This window comes from Miniopterus schreibersii, assembly GCF_964146895.1.
Source record: "Miniopterus schreibersii genome assembly, chromosome: 1".
In the NCBI taxonomy this organism is placed as follows: domain Eukaryota; kingdom Metazoa; phylum Chordata; class Mammalia; order Chiroptera; family Miniopteridae; genus Miniopterus; species Miniopterus schreibersii.
In genome coordinates, this window is record NC_138101.1 from 194,101 (window position 1) to 209,592 (window position 15,492).

The 15,492-nt window shown below is 58.3% G+C and overlaps 1 protein-coding gene across 8 annotated transcripts in view; it reads right to left on the reverse strand.

The window, feature by feature from the left end:
- Positions 1-5,728: 5,728 nt before the first annotated feature.
- The window catches only part of GAK (cyclin G associated kinase), a 50,647-nt gene continuing 40,883 nt past the window's right edge, over positions 5,729-15,492 (reverse strand). For all 8 annotated transcript variants that reach the window (XM_081139704.1, XM_081139703.1, XM_081139701.1 and 5 more), the window contains 6 exons: positions 15,227-15,337; positions 12,806-12,922; positions 7,999-8,223; positions 7,375-7,523; positions 6,326-6,502; positions 5,729-6,232 (listed from right to left, as the gene is read on the reverse strand). In XM_081139704.1, the coding sequence (XP_080995830.1) occupies positions 6,131-6,232; positions 6,326-6,502; positions 7,375-7,523; positions 7,999-8,223; positions 12,806-12,922; positions 15,227-15,337 (881 nt within the window). In that variant the 3' untranslated portion in view covers positions 5,729-6,130. The remainder of the gene's footprint in view (positions 6,233-6,325; positions 6,503-7,374; positions 7,524-7,998; positions 8,224-12,805; positions 12,923-15,226; positions 15,338-15,492) is intronic.

Consider the following 15,492-nt stretch of genomic DNA (forward strand, 5'->3'; position numbering starts at 1 on the left):
GTTCCAGAGACAAGGGAGACCCCTCAGTCCCTAAACAGGAGCCCTGCAGACCCCCTTCCTGAGGAGCTGGTCCAGGCTCCCAGCTCAGATCAAAGGGATGGCTCCCCTCCTTTGCCCTCCCCCGCTCAGCCCCAGGCCCCAGACCCCTGACATTGTCACCTCTCCCAGCAGGGCAGAGTCACCCCTTCCTGCTCCCAGCCACACCCATCTGCACTTCCTGGCCTCCTGGCTCTGGGCCAGACCAACCCACACCAGTCTCTTGCCATTGCCCAGAGCCCAATCATACACAGCAGAGCTGGTGTGGATGTGTCAGACTGGGAAGGCACAACTTTCTGAGTTGCTCACAGGAGGGGTGCAGGCCTGAGGGGCCAGAGGAGGGGTCAGGGTGGTTGTAAGGCTTCCTGGGGGCCTGTGGCTCCTGCCCGCCCCCGCCTTGGATGCCACCTGGAGCAGCCCCTCTATGCTCCAAGATAAAGACAGAAGCATGCACATGGGCCTGAGACTAGAATTTAGCTTCTCGCTGCATGGGGTGGGACTTCACCAAAGCACCTAGGACAGCCCTGAGTGCGTAGGGGACCTTGGTCATGGACTGGAGGTGTGGGGTGATGGGGGAGGGAAGCCCAGGCTACTGGCCGGCCTTGCCCCCATCCCTGCAGACCCAGAGCCTGGCAGCTGGGCCCAGGTGCCCATGCCTTTCACATCAGGGTCCCCTCCACAGCCATCGGCAAAGTGGACCCTGGAATGAGAAGGTGTCCAGGCCGAGCAAATGCGCAGGGGTGTCGCTAAGACCTGGGAGACACCTGGTCATGTCTGCCAGTTTGGTGCTGCCTCAAACAGGTGCCCACCCAGGGGCTCTGGGCCTGTGTCTCTGGGAAGGCTGTCCTGTGACCCCCCAGGGGGGTAGCGCCAGGAGCTGCAGAGCTTGTCCCTCCTTGGTACGTGTAACACACAGTACTCACCATTGAGGGTCTGGAACCCATTCCTCCCCTTCCCCAGGCATCGGGGGTCCAGTCCTCCTACCCTCCCGCCTGTCCTGGGGCCTGGGTCTGGGAAGATGACACAACTCAAGCCCTGCCATCTGGTGCCATCTCAGGCCAGGTGCTCTCCACAAGAAGCAGGACCCATCACTGCCCAGAGCCCCACCCATGTCTGTGTGCCATACAAAGCTCCCCCAAGTCCACCTGGCCTGAGTGCATGGGACCACCCCCCACTTCCCACTGTGTCAGGACTGCTGGGCTCATCTCACTACCGAGGGGGCCCCTCCCCTCCCCCTAACCCCCCTCCCCCACCCTTCCTGTCCCCTCTCTGCGCCCGCTCCCCACCACACGTGCTCCAGTGAGGACCCCCAGGGCCTTCCTCAGCCTTTGCTCCTGCTCTGGTTGGAAAAGGGTTACCAATGGACAAATGAGGGCAGGTGGACAGGTGGGGGGCAAAGATGGACAGGTGGGGAAAACTGAGATGGACAGGTGGGACAGGGTGGACAGGTAGGGAACAGGGTGGACAGGGGAATGGAGGCTGCAGAGGCAGACCAGGAAGTCTGGGGCTCACCCTATGGGTGCATATCCTTGGGAGTAAGGCTGGGGCCAGAGAAGGGGCCACTCTAGCTCAGATGCCCAGGCAGCCCAGGCCATGTGTTTATGGCTAGAAGTTGGTCTGGGGCCTTGGGACTGAGGCTGGGCCACTGCTGCAGGACCTGCCTGGTCTGAGGGGCCTGGACAGAGGCAGAGACCCCAGGCCCCAGGCTTGCCTGAAGTTGGGGGCTTCCTGGTGAAAGACCTTGGTAAGTCCCTTGCAGTGTCTGGGTCAGGCAGTGGGGAAGAGCTGGGGGGCAGCAGGGAAGAGCTGGGGGCATGCCCCTCTGGCCACACTGGTGAAGGGTGCATGTGGGGGGGGGCGCCAGAGTCCCCCTGTTCTGCGGATCCCTTTGTGGAGGTGAGTGCTTACCAGCCAGACTGTGTGGGGTACACAATCTGGGAGGAACACTCGATACCCAGGCTCTGTTTTCAGGGTGCAGAGCCCCCAGCTCACCCCCCCCCCCCAAGGCCACCCTATCCCTGCAGGACAGGACCCAGGGCCCATGTGACCACTTGTTGCTCTGCCGGGGGATGGTGTGGACAGAGACGGTGAGTGAACAAAAGGGCAGGGCGCCTGCATCTCCACAAGGTGCCCAGGGACTTGCCCAGGGAACTGGAAACGGGTGTAAGCACCCAGGTCCACGGCAGCATTCCAGCAGCCACAGGGAAAACAGCCCAGCACCCTCCCCCCCCCAGGCCCCACCATGGACAGAACATGTTTGTCCAAACAGCTGAGAGGAGGAACCAGGTCCTCATACACGTGCCACTTGGAGAAACCTTGGAAGCCGCCTGCCCCTGAGAGTTCCAACCTCTCCTCTGTACTCCTTTCTCCCTCTGAGGGCAGATGCCAGGCACCCCTCTCCTGGGCCATTGGTGCACTTGGCCTGGACACTAGATTGTTCCTCTCCGGCTCTGAAGAGCCACCATCTACCCTGGGGAAACCCTGGTCCCTGCCACTACAATCCGTGCAATAAAACAAAACTGGTTTAATCAGGGGTGTGAGAACAGTTACACCGACTGCAGGCCAGCGGAGTCCTCAGGGTGTCTGCACAGCTGAGGGGGCCTCTGGCTCCCTCTGGGGGTTCCTGTCCTGCCAGTGGGCCCTGCCCCCATGCCTGGCCAAGGAAGGGCCTTGCACAGGGCAGCTGCAGGGAACTGCTGGGTATCCCCTCCCCCAGGCAAGCGGCAGGATTTCCTTCTGATGAGGCATCGTGTCCAGGCCTTACTCTCCGCCTAGGAGGGGCTCCTGGCCTGAGCATGGGGCCCACAGGGTGGAGTGCAAACAGGGCCCCTCACCCTCCTGGTGGCCATAGTGCCCCTGTACCCCCGAAGCTGACACTGTGGGGAGAAGAGGATTCCTCGTGGCACCGAGACTCGGCAGCCATTATCAGAGCTGGGCAGGCTCAGGCTGGACTGGAGGGTGGCTCCTGGCAGTGGCCCAGGCACCTGGGGGCGGGATCTGAGAGTAAAGCCCCTCTAGGGTCTCCCCATGGCCGCTGGGGTCAAGGCTGGTTCCAATGACATGATAGAGGGTCCCTCTTGGGCCCAGGAGTCCCAACCCTGTGGTCTCAGGTGGAGGGTGGGGGGAGCTCCCAGGATCGTCCACAGAACTGGGGAGACAGAGCCAGACCCAACTGCAAGGTGGGACGAGGTCCTGGTGGGTCTCTAGAAGGACCAGAGGCAGTCCAGGCCATCTGGAGTCCTGTGTGGTGAGCTGCGAGAGTCCGGCAGGGATGTGGGGCCCACCGCAGAGCAAGGAACCCAAGTCTAACCCGGGTCCCCCAAGGCAGAGCCTGGAGTAGCAGTTTGCTTCGGAGGTCTCAGGAAGAGCAACCAGGGCAGGCAGTAGGCTGATGGAGGTGCAGGCTGAGCTGGTCCCTGCCCCGTGGAGAGGCCCCGCAGTCCCCCTGGGCCTGTACGGTGGGTGCCCAGGAGGCACTCACTGAGCAGACGAGGACCTATCTCCCACGGGCTGGAATTAGGCGGGGGCGGGACTCAAGGCTGCTCTGTGCTGGAGCCAGAGCAGGGGGCTCTCTCCTCCTGAGGCCAGGCTGCCCGAGGGGCCCTGTGGTAGGGGCTGCAGAGCTTTCTAGGGCCGGGGCTGCAGGGGGACTGAGGAGGGCCCATCCCCAAGAGTTGCAGGAATTACTAGCTGGTGCCGCAGGAAGGAGGACCTGTCATCAAGATGCCTCGAGGCAAAGCAAAAATTCACTAACTTGGGGACATTTTCTCAAGACACAGGGTCTAACGTACTGGCCAGGACCCCCAGGGAAGGGGGAAGGAGGCGAGGGAGGTGGGTGCGCCAGGAGGCGGGTGGGTGTGGGGGCACATACTGTTTGGTGCCAGAGGACACAGATCACCAAGGCCATCAGGTGTCCACTGTGGGATGTGTGTGTGGGTCCTCTGCAGGCCAGGGGGTGCTGGACAAAAGGGGCCTGGAGTAATACATGGGCAGGCAGCACGGAGGCTTGTCCTGCACCAGGTCCCTTATCTGAGCCCATTTCCAGCCCAGAACCTCTGCCTCAGGAGCAGGGCCCTGAAGAGCTGGGTGAGAGCCCCCAGCCTTGGCGATTCAGCCAGAGACTTATCCCTTAGAGCTGGAGTAGGGACAGGGCACTGCGTGTAGCCAGCCTGTCCATGGCCTGTTCACGCCCTGGAGTGGACAAGCCTGGTCCTGGGAGCAGCCCCTGCAGGGGGTCTCAGACCATCACCTAGGGCGGTGAGTCAGCACAGGCGGGAGGTACAGAGCCACACGGGGACCCAAGGGGGCTGGGGCTGGGGCTGGGGCTGGGCTCTGCAGGCCCCAGCCAGCGACCTTCATGTGAAATTTCTGTTCCTATCTAGACTGCTCATTACTTTTTAGAAAAACTAAAAGCTAAAAATAGCAGCAGATCCATAACAAATGTGGTCCTTATTTTGTGAGAATGCACCACTGACACTCAGCTGCATTATTCAGCACTGCCCTGGGTTGGAGGGTTGGAGCCGAGGTGGAAAGAGGCTTAGTGCTCTTTCCTCCCCCAGCAGCAGCCTTGACATCCTCTGTCCTGCCTCCTGGGCAGGGGTCCTGGCCCCAGGTGAGGTCCTGCTGGCACAAGACGCCCTGTGGGAGCTCAGGACAAAGGCTAGAGCTTTTCTGTACTTGAACCTTCCGGAGGCACAGGCTTCCTGCTCCATCACAGCCCACAGGTCCTGGCCACAGTGCTTGCGGGTCTCAGGCCAACTCAGTTGCCAGCAGCGGGAGGCAGGGTCTGAGCTTCATGCTAGGTTTTCACAACCACTCGATGCTCCCGAGGTGAGAGGTACACCCAAGGTGGGACCTCTGAGTACAGGAGTGCCCAGCTCCTGCAGACCAAAGTTAGTGACAAAGCACTTGGGTCCCCTGGAGATGAGAGGTGGGTGGAGGCTGCTGGTATCCCACAAGTGCCCCAGGACCTCCACCTTCCACGTGCACCACACCTGACTCAGGAGCACGTCTGGGTGATGAGGACATGGCTATCACAGGCCTGCTGACCTGGAGAGCTGTGGCAGGGCCTGACCACACCTGCTGCCACCACTAGGAGCTCCTGGACAGGCCAAATTTCCAGGGCCCGAGAAGCAGTGCCCAGCAGCCAGAGTCAAATGAGCCCTTGGCCCTGTGGACAGACCCATAGGAGGCTCGTAAAGTCATTTCTGATGTTGCTGTCCTGTCCTGACTGCGCTGTCCCGAGCCTCCTTGGCCACACCACCGCTTACAAGATTCGGCAGCTGGCACTCCTCCAACAGGCCTTTGCCAAAGAAAGTTAGGTCTCTGTTCTGAATTCCCTGACACCTGACAGCCCCGCACGCCCTGCCCAAAGGGGACCCGGTGGACACAGGGCCCTGCAGTCTCATAGGGGGCCTGCACTGGAGGAGCAGTGACCACAGTATGCCCAGGACCCACGGCCTGGACCAACCAGGACCCACGGCTGCAGTGTGTCCCTTCAGCCCCCATACCGCCTGCCTTTTCCTGCACGTGACTGACCAGCCCAGGCTACCAGGCGCCCGAGGAGGCTCAGGACAGAGTGACAAGTAGCCCAACGCTGCCCTGTGGGTCCCCAAGCTGCGTCTTCTGGGTCAGAGCCAAGACCAGCCGGACGACGGCAGGAGCGGGGGCAGGAGACCCGCAGAGATGAGCGTCATCAGAAAATAGTTTAATTATGTACAGGAGGCCCCCAGGCTGATCACACCTGGGACACGGACGTTCGTGAGCGGGATCAGGAGAGGACGGGGTAGCGCACTCCACCTGAGAGGGGACGCGCTCTCCAGGGGATGGCCACTGAACAAAACAAATCACAAACTGTGACAACTGTGGGAGGAATGTGAATCGACACTTTCCTTTGGGAAAGAAAAAAGGAAAAAAACCAGGCGGCTCTGGAATGCTGTCTCCTCGCCGGGCAGCATGGGCTCCGGATCCTCCCAGGGTGGCAGGCGGGCATCAGGGTGCAGCTGTGTGAGCCCACGCTGCCGAGACCCTGGAGGAGGCTCTCTCGGTCCAGTGGGGCCACTCGTGGTCCATGCACAGCTGCGACCTCAAGGGCTCAGAAGAGGGGCCGGGCGCCCTGGCTCTCAAACTCAGACCAGGCGTCGCTCAGCTCCATGAAGATCAGCCTGGCCTGCTGCTCGTGGGGCCGCCCTGTGGCCTGCGGGACGAGAGGTGAGGGTAGCCTCACGCCTGCTCCTGGGAACTCCGCCTGGAGCTCCCCTCCCCTCAGGTGGACCCCCCGGGTGCTCACCTTGTCGGGGTGGACCACCAGCACAGCCCGTCGATACTGCTTCTTCACCTGCTCGGGTGTCACCAGGTCGGCCATGCCCACTGGTGTCCAGCGGCTCTCGCCGTCCCAGAGCACGGTGTGGAGTGTGGACAGCAGGGCGCGGATATTCCTCTCCTTGCCCTCGGTCCAGTCCAGGAGCTGCGGGAGACACGGGGGCTGCAGAGCTGTCCTGGCCCAGTCCCTCCCTGACATGTGGCCAGTGGTCATGACACTCCACATGCTGTTGGCCACAAGACGTGGGGCCCACCACCCCATTTTCTGTGACGACCCCACTAGGGAACACTGCTCCCAGGTCTGGCCAGACACCGCACAGGACCAGACAGCACAAGGAACCTGGTGACTCCTGTCGGGGGAATTCAGCAGACCTGCCCTCGTGGCCTGGCCTGCCTGGCCCAGAGCTCTAGTGTCCAGTAAGGTGACAGACTGGGCTCCAGGGTGCCCTGTCAAGATGATCCCAAGGGCACAGTGCCCGCATTAGCACCAACCTACCAGTGAAGACACCTGGCCACTCCAGAATGCTGGGCTCATGGCCAGCCCTGCACAGCAAAGGCCAGAGTGCTGGACACACAGATGTCCCGTCACCCCCAGTGCCCTAAGCTGCTCTCCTGGGGGCTGGGGGCCTCAGGGGCACTTTGTCCTGACAGAGATTAGGTATGGTTAGATTTCCAGAAGAGAACGCCTAATAACAAATGGGGACACACAAGCCGCCCGCATCCAGCAGCACGGAGACAGCCACCGTGGAGATGCTGCTGATCGGACAGTCTGCATCCACTGAAACGCTCTCAGGAGACCAGCGAGCCTCAGAGGACGAGCCGCACAAACCCTCTCACTGTAAGTCAGGGGCCCCGGGGGGCTGCTGTCCACTCAGGGGGAGGGCCAGGTCCATCTACAGCACCGGGGGAGCCTCGGTGAACCCCAGGACCAAGGGGGCCACACTGGCTGTGATGCCCTGGGGTGAAAAGGTGACTCAGGGAGCACCCGTCCCTTCTGCACCCTGGGCTGCAGCGCACCTTCAGCTTCAGCGGGTCCGTGTCCCTTGCCTGGTCCTGCCTCCTCATCTCGGCGATGGTCCTCGGTCCCTTCTTGCCAGCCTTGGAGGAGAAGCCTTGGTTGGGCAGCAGGTCTTCAAAATGGTTCTCAGACACCCGCAGCTTTTGACCTGGAGAGGGACGGAGAGTCTTCTGAGACCCCGGGGCACCGCTGACCTCTGCCCACCCCTGGGACAGTTTCTAGCTCAATGACCCTTTGGGACTGAAGGACAGTGGAGAGAAGTGGGAAACACCCAGGAGAGTTCCCTGGGCACAAACGCTCCTGAGCACAGGGCAGTCTATCACCTCTCCTGGGCTGATGTGGGACATGCCATTCCCGTGACAACACAGCCAGGCCTGGGCTGACTGTTCAGCTGCCCAGGCAGCTGAGGAGGCCAAGCCAGTTCCCAGACAGCGTGGGCCTGGCCACCTGGACCATGCTGGTCTAGGATGAGAGGGATGGACACCCACAGACATCAATCTGAACCATGTCCTCCCACCTAAACCCAAACCCAAACATGGCTCCTACAGGTGAGGGGCTCTGGGTCTCATTGAGTATCTGTCCCAGAAGAAAATCATACCCAGAGGGAAAGAGGGCAGACTCACCAAAGCTGGGGACGCGGACACCCCGCTCCTCTCGCCCACCAATCACGCTGAAGTTCGCGGCATAGCTAGGCCTTGGCTGTGCACAGGTTTTGGGGGACGGCTTGGTCTGGGAGGCCCACGGGGCGCCCTGGCCTGGGGGCCGACTCGTCTGCCAGGAGCTGCCACCCTTGGGAGGGGGGGCTGTTTTGGGAACAAAGCCCCCAGGAGAAAATCCACCGGGCGAGCCTGGGGAGACAGTTATGGCAGGTAAGCGTTGACAACATGTGACAGCGGCTAGGTCCTATGAAGGGGCTGGTGTCTCAGAGACACACCTGCAGGAAAACATGCACTTGCAAAACCAAAGTTTGCAGTCAGATGCCAGGAGGGGCAGTCTTCGAAGTGGCCCCCCCGTTGGGTGATGGTAGGGACGGCTGCAGGGGCCAGAGCACAGTGCAGATGGTCTCGGTGAGCGTAGGCACTGCCTCCTGCCTGCTCTCAGAATGCAGGGCTGGTTCTTTAACCTTCTATTTGGAAAGAGACTCACAGGAAGCTGCAGAACCAGCGCTCAGAGCCCAGGCCCAGCGCACACGCAGCAGACAACTGGCCTTGGTGCAGCCTGGCTCCTGCCAGCTGCTACATGTGTATAGTCATGTGTGTTGCCATGTGTACATGTATGTGCACAGCATATGTGCCATGCTGTGTGCACATATCTGTGTGCACGCACATGAGTGTGCCATGTACATGTGGGTGCACACATGTGCCCAACTCTGCAACTTGGCCACGTGCACACTTCTGTGTGAGCAACGGATCAAGGCACTGTCTGTCCTCTGTGACTCATTTCAAGAATGTTCTAGAAATGGACTCAGACAGTAGGTAGCCTATGCAATGGGCTCTTGTCACTCGGGATGGCTCCTTTTATTGCTGAGCGGCATGTTCTGGGAGAGACGCACCAAGGTTCGCTCAGCCACCAGCCCGGCCTGAGGCAACTACATACACAGCTGCTGTGACCCCACGCACAGGCCTGCACACGCCTGCATCTTTATCTTGGTAAATGGTAGCGGCCTCTGCACTTTTAGAGGAGACGGACGCACTGTTTCTAGAGCAGCCGCAGCACCTTACACTCCCTCCAGCACAGGTGAGAAGTCGCTCCGGCCCCCGGCGGCACTCGGTGTTGGCCCTATCGCTTAACCACCCAAGGGCTGACATCCAGTGAAGTATCCCTGGCACCTGCCTGGTGGTGAGGGGTGTCAGCATCTTTAGGGGCCCGCCAGCATCCCCATGGCCCATGCAGGGGTCTCATCACGACTTGCCCATTCTCTAACCGATGGCTCTGCTCTGATACTGATGAGGTGCCGGGTGTGGGACGTTACCTTTGTTCGCACCATTGGCCTGAGCGCAACACATCCTTTCACTTCAGGTCGAGGGCGGAGCCTATCGAGGACACTGAGGCCTCTCTGTACTTACGAGTCCTAGAGGTGAGCTCTGCGTGGCTTGAAAGTGTTTTTTCCAGACCTGCAGCTTGTCTCTCCATCAGTGCAGTCCTCACCTGGGCGGGAGACTTCATTTCCATTAAGTCCAAACTACCAATGTCTTCCATTATGGGCCCGAGGTCCCAGATGTCCGTTCTCTCCTCGAGGCCTTACAGCTCCACTTTGTGCACTTAACCCACGACCAGGTCTGAGCCACCTGAGGGAGGTATGAGGCGTGGAGCTCGGTGTGAGGCTACCTTGTTGTCTGCGGACAGACGTGCAATGTTCCAGCACCACCCGCAGGTCGCTCTGGCACCTGTCAAAACTCAGCTGGTCTCCTCGTGAGCCCTTTCTGGGTCCTCTACTCTGTCCGCTCCACCTGTGTGTACCCTCCTGCCAACACCACCCAGTCCCGATTTCTGTGGCTGCAGAGCGAGCCGCAATCCAGGCACATGGATTTCTCCCAGGCTCCTCTGCCATTGGACATCATACCAGTCATGCCAGCTCTGACTTTCCAAACACACTACCACAAGCCTGCTGTGTCTACAGAAATCCTTGCTAGGTTTTGGCGGGAACTACTGAACCCTCAGATCTGGGGAGACCTGTCCACCACATTGTGCCGGGTCCTCCTGCCTGTGAGCCTAGCCTGTCTGGTTTTCTTCATCACGTGTGGTTGTGCAGTTTCACTGCATGTGTCATCAGTCATGCTGAAGGGTGCCCTTTCTCAGTGGCAGTTAACGGCACCGTTTTGGCCTGGGGTTCCCTGTGCACACAGCTATCAGTAGACATGACTGCTGTTCGCCTGTGGCTCTTGTATCCGGGGGCCTGTCAGTGGAACTCACTCCCTGGATCAGGTGGTTTTCAGAGGTGCCTTGAGGCCCGCCACACAGACACGCACGTCACCTACAGTAGTGTTACTTCTCCCTTCCCATGTGTGACTTCCTCCTGCTCCCGCCTCTGTGAGAGGGCAGTCACCGTCCAGGGTGAGGTGGTGACAGGGTCTGCAGATAGATGGTCATTACTGAGCAGAGGACGTTCTCGTCGCCAGCTGGTGTATCAGTCACGGTGCTGAGTGCCACACGCCTCCCTGCACTGCTGACGGGGCCAGTGGGCGTGGCGGAGTCTCAGCTGCACTGGGTGTGGAGCCAGCCTCCGGGTCCTGGGCAGCCCCCGCTGCCTGTGGTGGGGCCTCGCCCACTGGCAAGTTCTGCTGCCCCTCTGCTGTGGAGTTTGTGTCGTGTTTGCAGGAGGTTGCCCTGTACTTTCCTTCTCTTGGGCCGTCTTGGTCTGGTTTTGGTCTGAGGGTGATTCTAGCTTCACAAAAATCAACTGGGAGTGTTCCCACCTCTTCCCAACCCCTGGAAGAGGCCATGGGGAAGAGACTAAGTGTGATAAAACCCTCCGATGAAACCATCGAGGCCTGGAGATTTCCTTTTTGGGAGGTTTTTTAAACTGTAAGCTCATTTCTTTAGTTATAAAGCACTCCAATGACCTACTCCACACGTGTTTGGTGCAGCCGGCTGTGGAGACTGCACACCTCACGTACGCCAGCTGTCACACCCACAGGCGGGGCTCCGCTGCCTTGTTCTCAAAGCCAGTGCTGACTTCGTCACTCCTGACACTGGCCCCTCGTGTCACCTTCCTGTTTAGATTTTGTCTTAGCAGAGCTTTGTCAATTTTATCAATCTCTTCGAAGAACCAGCCTTTTGTTTAAATTAACTTCCTTTACTGTTTCTGTTTCCTGTTTCACTGGTTTTGGTTCTTTATTTCCTTCCATTTGCTTTGAGTTTATGTTGCTCCGCTTCTCAGGCACCTTGAGAAGAGGGCTCCAGTTCTGATGGGATGTCTTATCTTCTCCAAAGTGGCACTTGATGCAGATGCTCCCCTCTTTGCACTGTGGGAGCCACACAACACCCCGGGTTTCGTGTTTCCTGCCTCCACCTTCACTCAGTGCAATGTGCCCCCTCCCCATACTCTGAGACCACCTGTGTTACCTGCACGGGTTCAGTTCCCTGCTGCTCCTGATTCCAGCTGACCCCGTGGGGTCAGAGTGTGGCAACGAGCTGTGATCTGTCCTATCAAATGCACCTGGGTCTGTTTCCTGCCAGGTCACGGCGTCTTGGTGGAGGACCCACAGGTGCATGAGGACATGCGCCCTTGGCAGCTGGTGCCGAGCCCCACGAGTGGGCCACGCTGAGCTCCCAGGGGCTGACAGTGCCTCCAAGTCCCTTTCGCTTGCTGGCCACCGAGCAGTTTCTCCACATTTGGTGAAGAGGGATGCTGAGGGCTCCAGAACAATCTGTCTATTTCTCCTTTCAGTACCATCAGCTTTATTCAAAATCCTATTTCGCAGGAAGTATGACAGAGGGTCTCGGGTCGTAGTGCAGGACTGAGAGTTGGGCTCCACCCTGAGAATGGCAACTTGGATCCTGACAAGTCCTTTCCGCACAGGATCTGCAGCCCATAGCCCAGGTAGCACCAGGTGGCTCCTGTGGCCCCATCCACACTCAAACGGCCTAAGATAGAGGCCACGCAAGGGTCGGAGCCAGACAACCCTAACTTCCAAGAATGCCTGAGAGACACTGCAACCTCACTCCAGGAAACTATTTAAAAAATGAACTATCCCAGAAATGAAAACCTCCCAAGACTCAACAAGACAGTAGCAGAAGGAGCCCTCCACACACACGAGATGCAAGGTGGACGCCGGCCCCACAGACCCAACCAAAGACCCAACCACAGCGTGAGCAGGAGGCGAAGGCAGTGATGGGTCAGAGGGGAGAGCGACAGTAGGGAGCCTCAGTGCTGAGAACCTCAGCTTTTAAGCCAAGGTTCAGGGGCGCCAGCACAGGGCTTCAGGGAGTGGCCCCAATGTTCCAGGGGGGAGACGCCAGCCAAGGGCCAGACGCCAGATAACTCCAAATAACAAGCATTCTGAGGAGATGCTACTTCTAACGAGAAGTTCCACATGCCACCCAACTGCTAAGAGAGGAGAGACTCTCAGGTACCCACAGTTTCTGGAGGAGCTGGGGGAACCCAGGGACAGGCCATCAGGTCAGCTCCAGCAGAGGCAGGCATGACACTGGGTCCTCCACGCTGAGGCCCTGCTCCTCAGACGGCCCACACACACTGTGATGCCCGTGAAGAGCCAGGTCTAGCACCTGCTCGAGGTGGGTTGTTTAACAAGCCCCTGCCACAGGAGCAGACGGGCTGTTCCTCGTGTCACTGGGGCCTGTACCTTGGTGAATGGAGGTGAAGGTCCCACCTAGGGCACCTGAGTCTGGCAGAGGGAGCGGGAAGAGGACAGAAGGACTGAACCCTCCCGCGAGCAGGCCTGGCACTGCACACGCCCTGCACGTTACCTTGGAGGCTGGAACCGAGGTCACCGAGGTCTGCAAACGGGTCCAGGTTCTGAGACTTGGTCCGGCTGGCCGGGGGGCCAGGCGGGGCCGGTGGGCCTCCAGGAGAGAAGAAGGGGCCTGGAAGACAAAAGACGGTGAACAAGTGCACTGAAGCGAGATGCAGCCCAGCCTTCCAGCCCAATGCTCCTGAAGGCCTCACAAGCTAAGACAGAGCGCCAATCCAGGGCATGGCCATGCACATGCCCAGAACTGCCCCATGGCCCCCCCGCTGCTCCTGTGGAAGACGCCCTAATGGGTACAAGGGTCTGAAAATGCTGTACTCTCCTGACACTGTGTGACAGCACTCCCTGGAACCTCCTTAAAGTGAGAATGTGCTTTGTAATAGTCTTATTTTTTTACTTTTATTTTTACCGTTGACACAATTACAACAGATGTCCCCATTTCCCCTCACCCCTTTGCCACCTCCACCCAGCTGGTTCCCTCTTCCCCTGGACACCACCACATTGATGTCTGTGACTGTGGGCTGTGTGTAAGTGTTCTCAGGCTAATCCCTTCACCTTCTTTCATCCAGTTCTCCCTCCCCCCTCCCCTCTAGCAGCTGTCAGTCTGTTTTCTGTATTTATGAGTCCGTTTCCACTTTGTTTATTTTGTTCATTATATTCCACATACAAGTGAGATCATGTGGTACTTGTCTTTCTCTGCCTGGCTTATTTCCCTTAGCGTAGTCCTCTCCAGTTCCCTCCATGCCGTCTCAAAGGGCACAAGATCCTTCTTCTTTATAGCTGCATAGTATTCCATGGTGCAAACATCCCACAGCTTTTTATCCACTCATCTACTGATGGGCACTTGGGCTGTTTCCAGATCTTAGCTATTGTAAACTGTGCTGCTATGAATATAGGGGAGTATACGTTCTTTCTGATTAGTGTTTCAGGGTTCTTAGGATACATTCCTAGGAGTGGAATCACTGGGACAGCTCCATTTTTAATTTTTTGAGGGACCTCCACACTGTTTTCCATAGTGGCTGCACCAGTCTGCATTCCCACCAGCAGTGTACCAGGGCTCCCCTTTCCCCACACCCTCGCCAGCACTTGTCGTTTGTTGATGGTGGACATTCTGACAGGTGTGAGGTGATACCTCGTTGTGGTTTAATCTGCATCTCTCTGTGATGAGTGACACAGAGCTTTTTCCTGTCTACTGACCATCTGTATCTCCTCTTTGGAGGAGAATCTATTCAGGTCCTTTGCCCTTTTTTTAAATCTTCACCCAAGGATATATTTTTTTCATTGATTTTTAGAGAGTGTGGAAAGGACGGAGGAGGGAAAAGAGAGGGAGGAACACTGACAAGAGAGACACATCGATCAGCTGCCTCCCCCGTACGCACCCCAGCCAGGGATCAGGGCCGGGGACCAAACTGAAACCAAGGCACATGGCCTTGAGCATCCTCTGAGCCGATGCTCTAATCACTGAACCAACCCGGCCAGGGCCCATTTTTAACTGGACATTTGTCCTGCTGTTGCATTGTGTGATTTCTTTATATATTATGGGAATTCACCCTGTACCAGATGCATCCCTGGCACACTGGCCACACAGTGGGCTCTCCTCGCTCTGTTGATGTGCAGCACTCTTTATGAGAGTGTGAGTTTGAGAATAGTCTAAGTATTAGAGACTGAACAAGTATCTGAGTAAATTACTGTACAGCCACTTGGAGGAATATCAGTTATTACAAATGAAGGCTACTCACACATAAAGGGCTCTCTCTCTTATAAACTGATAGGCAGAAGATGTGTTTTCAATGCCAAAAATTATTAAAGAACAGAAAACAGTTCTCTAAGAAACGCAAATAACCAAACCATAAAGCAATAGTCAGCCTCAGGTATAATAGTGGGCTGCAGATGACAGCAACCGACGGCCATCACAGCAGGAAAACAGGCCGTCAGTCCTCAGCCAGCTCGGGGAGGGGCCGAGGCTGGGACGGCTCCTGGAACATTACTCACTAGAAGGTCCTGGAGGGACACGTGTCACAGGCCTTGTCAACGTGATCACCTTCCACAGCAACTCGCAAGTGGACATTTCCCAAGTGAAATGCTGGACCCCTACCCCTCCACGTCCCTAGGACAGGGCACAGCCCTGGGACAAGTGCAGTCTCCCAAAGGGGTCCACCAGAGGCACAGCAGCCACAGGACACAAGAACACACTAAGCAATGTACGGGTGAAAGTCAGGAACGGACTGTCACACACACACTCCACAGGAGATGAGGAAGGGACCACGTGACAGGCTCTGGGCTGCACCTGTGCACACCCGCTGGGCCACACAGTGGGCTGAGAAGAAGGGCAGGTAGCCCCACGGTGTGCCCTGACAGTCTCCTCTGGGAGGGGTTATGGTTCCATCCTGGTGAAACGAAAAAAGGGGCAGGGTCGTACCTTCTGTGGCCGGTGTGGGGGCTGGTGCCTCAGCCCAGGCATCCCATCCTCCCAGCAGGTCTGGGTGGCTGGCTGAAGCTGTCATCTTGCTGGGCTCTGCTGGCACATCCCCTGGAAGAGAGTGGCACCATTTGATGTGTCCCCTGGTGGAGGTGGGCTGTGGCCTTCACATGGCCTCCTGGGGGCCCTGAGGGGACAAGTGGGCCACAAGCCCCATACACCCCCCCACTAGCTGGCCAAGTGCCCCAGGCAGAGGCCATGCTGAG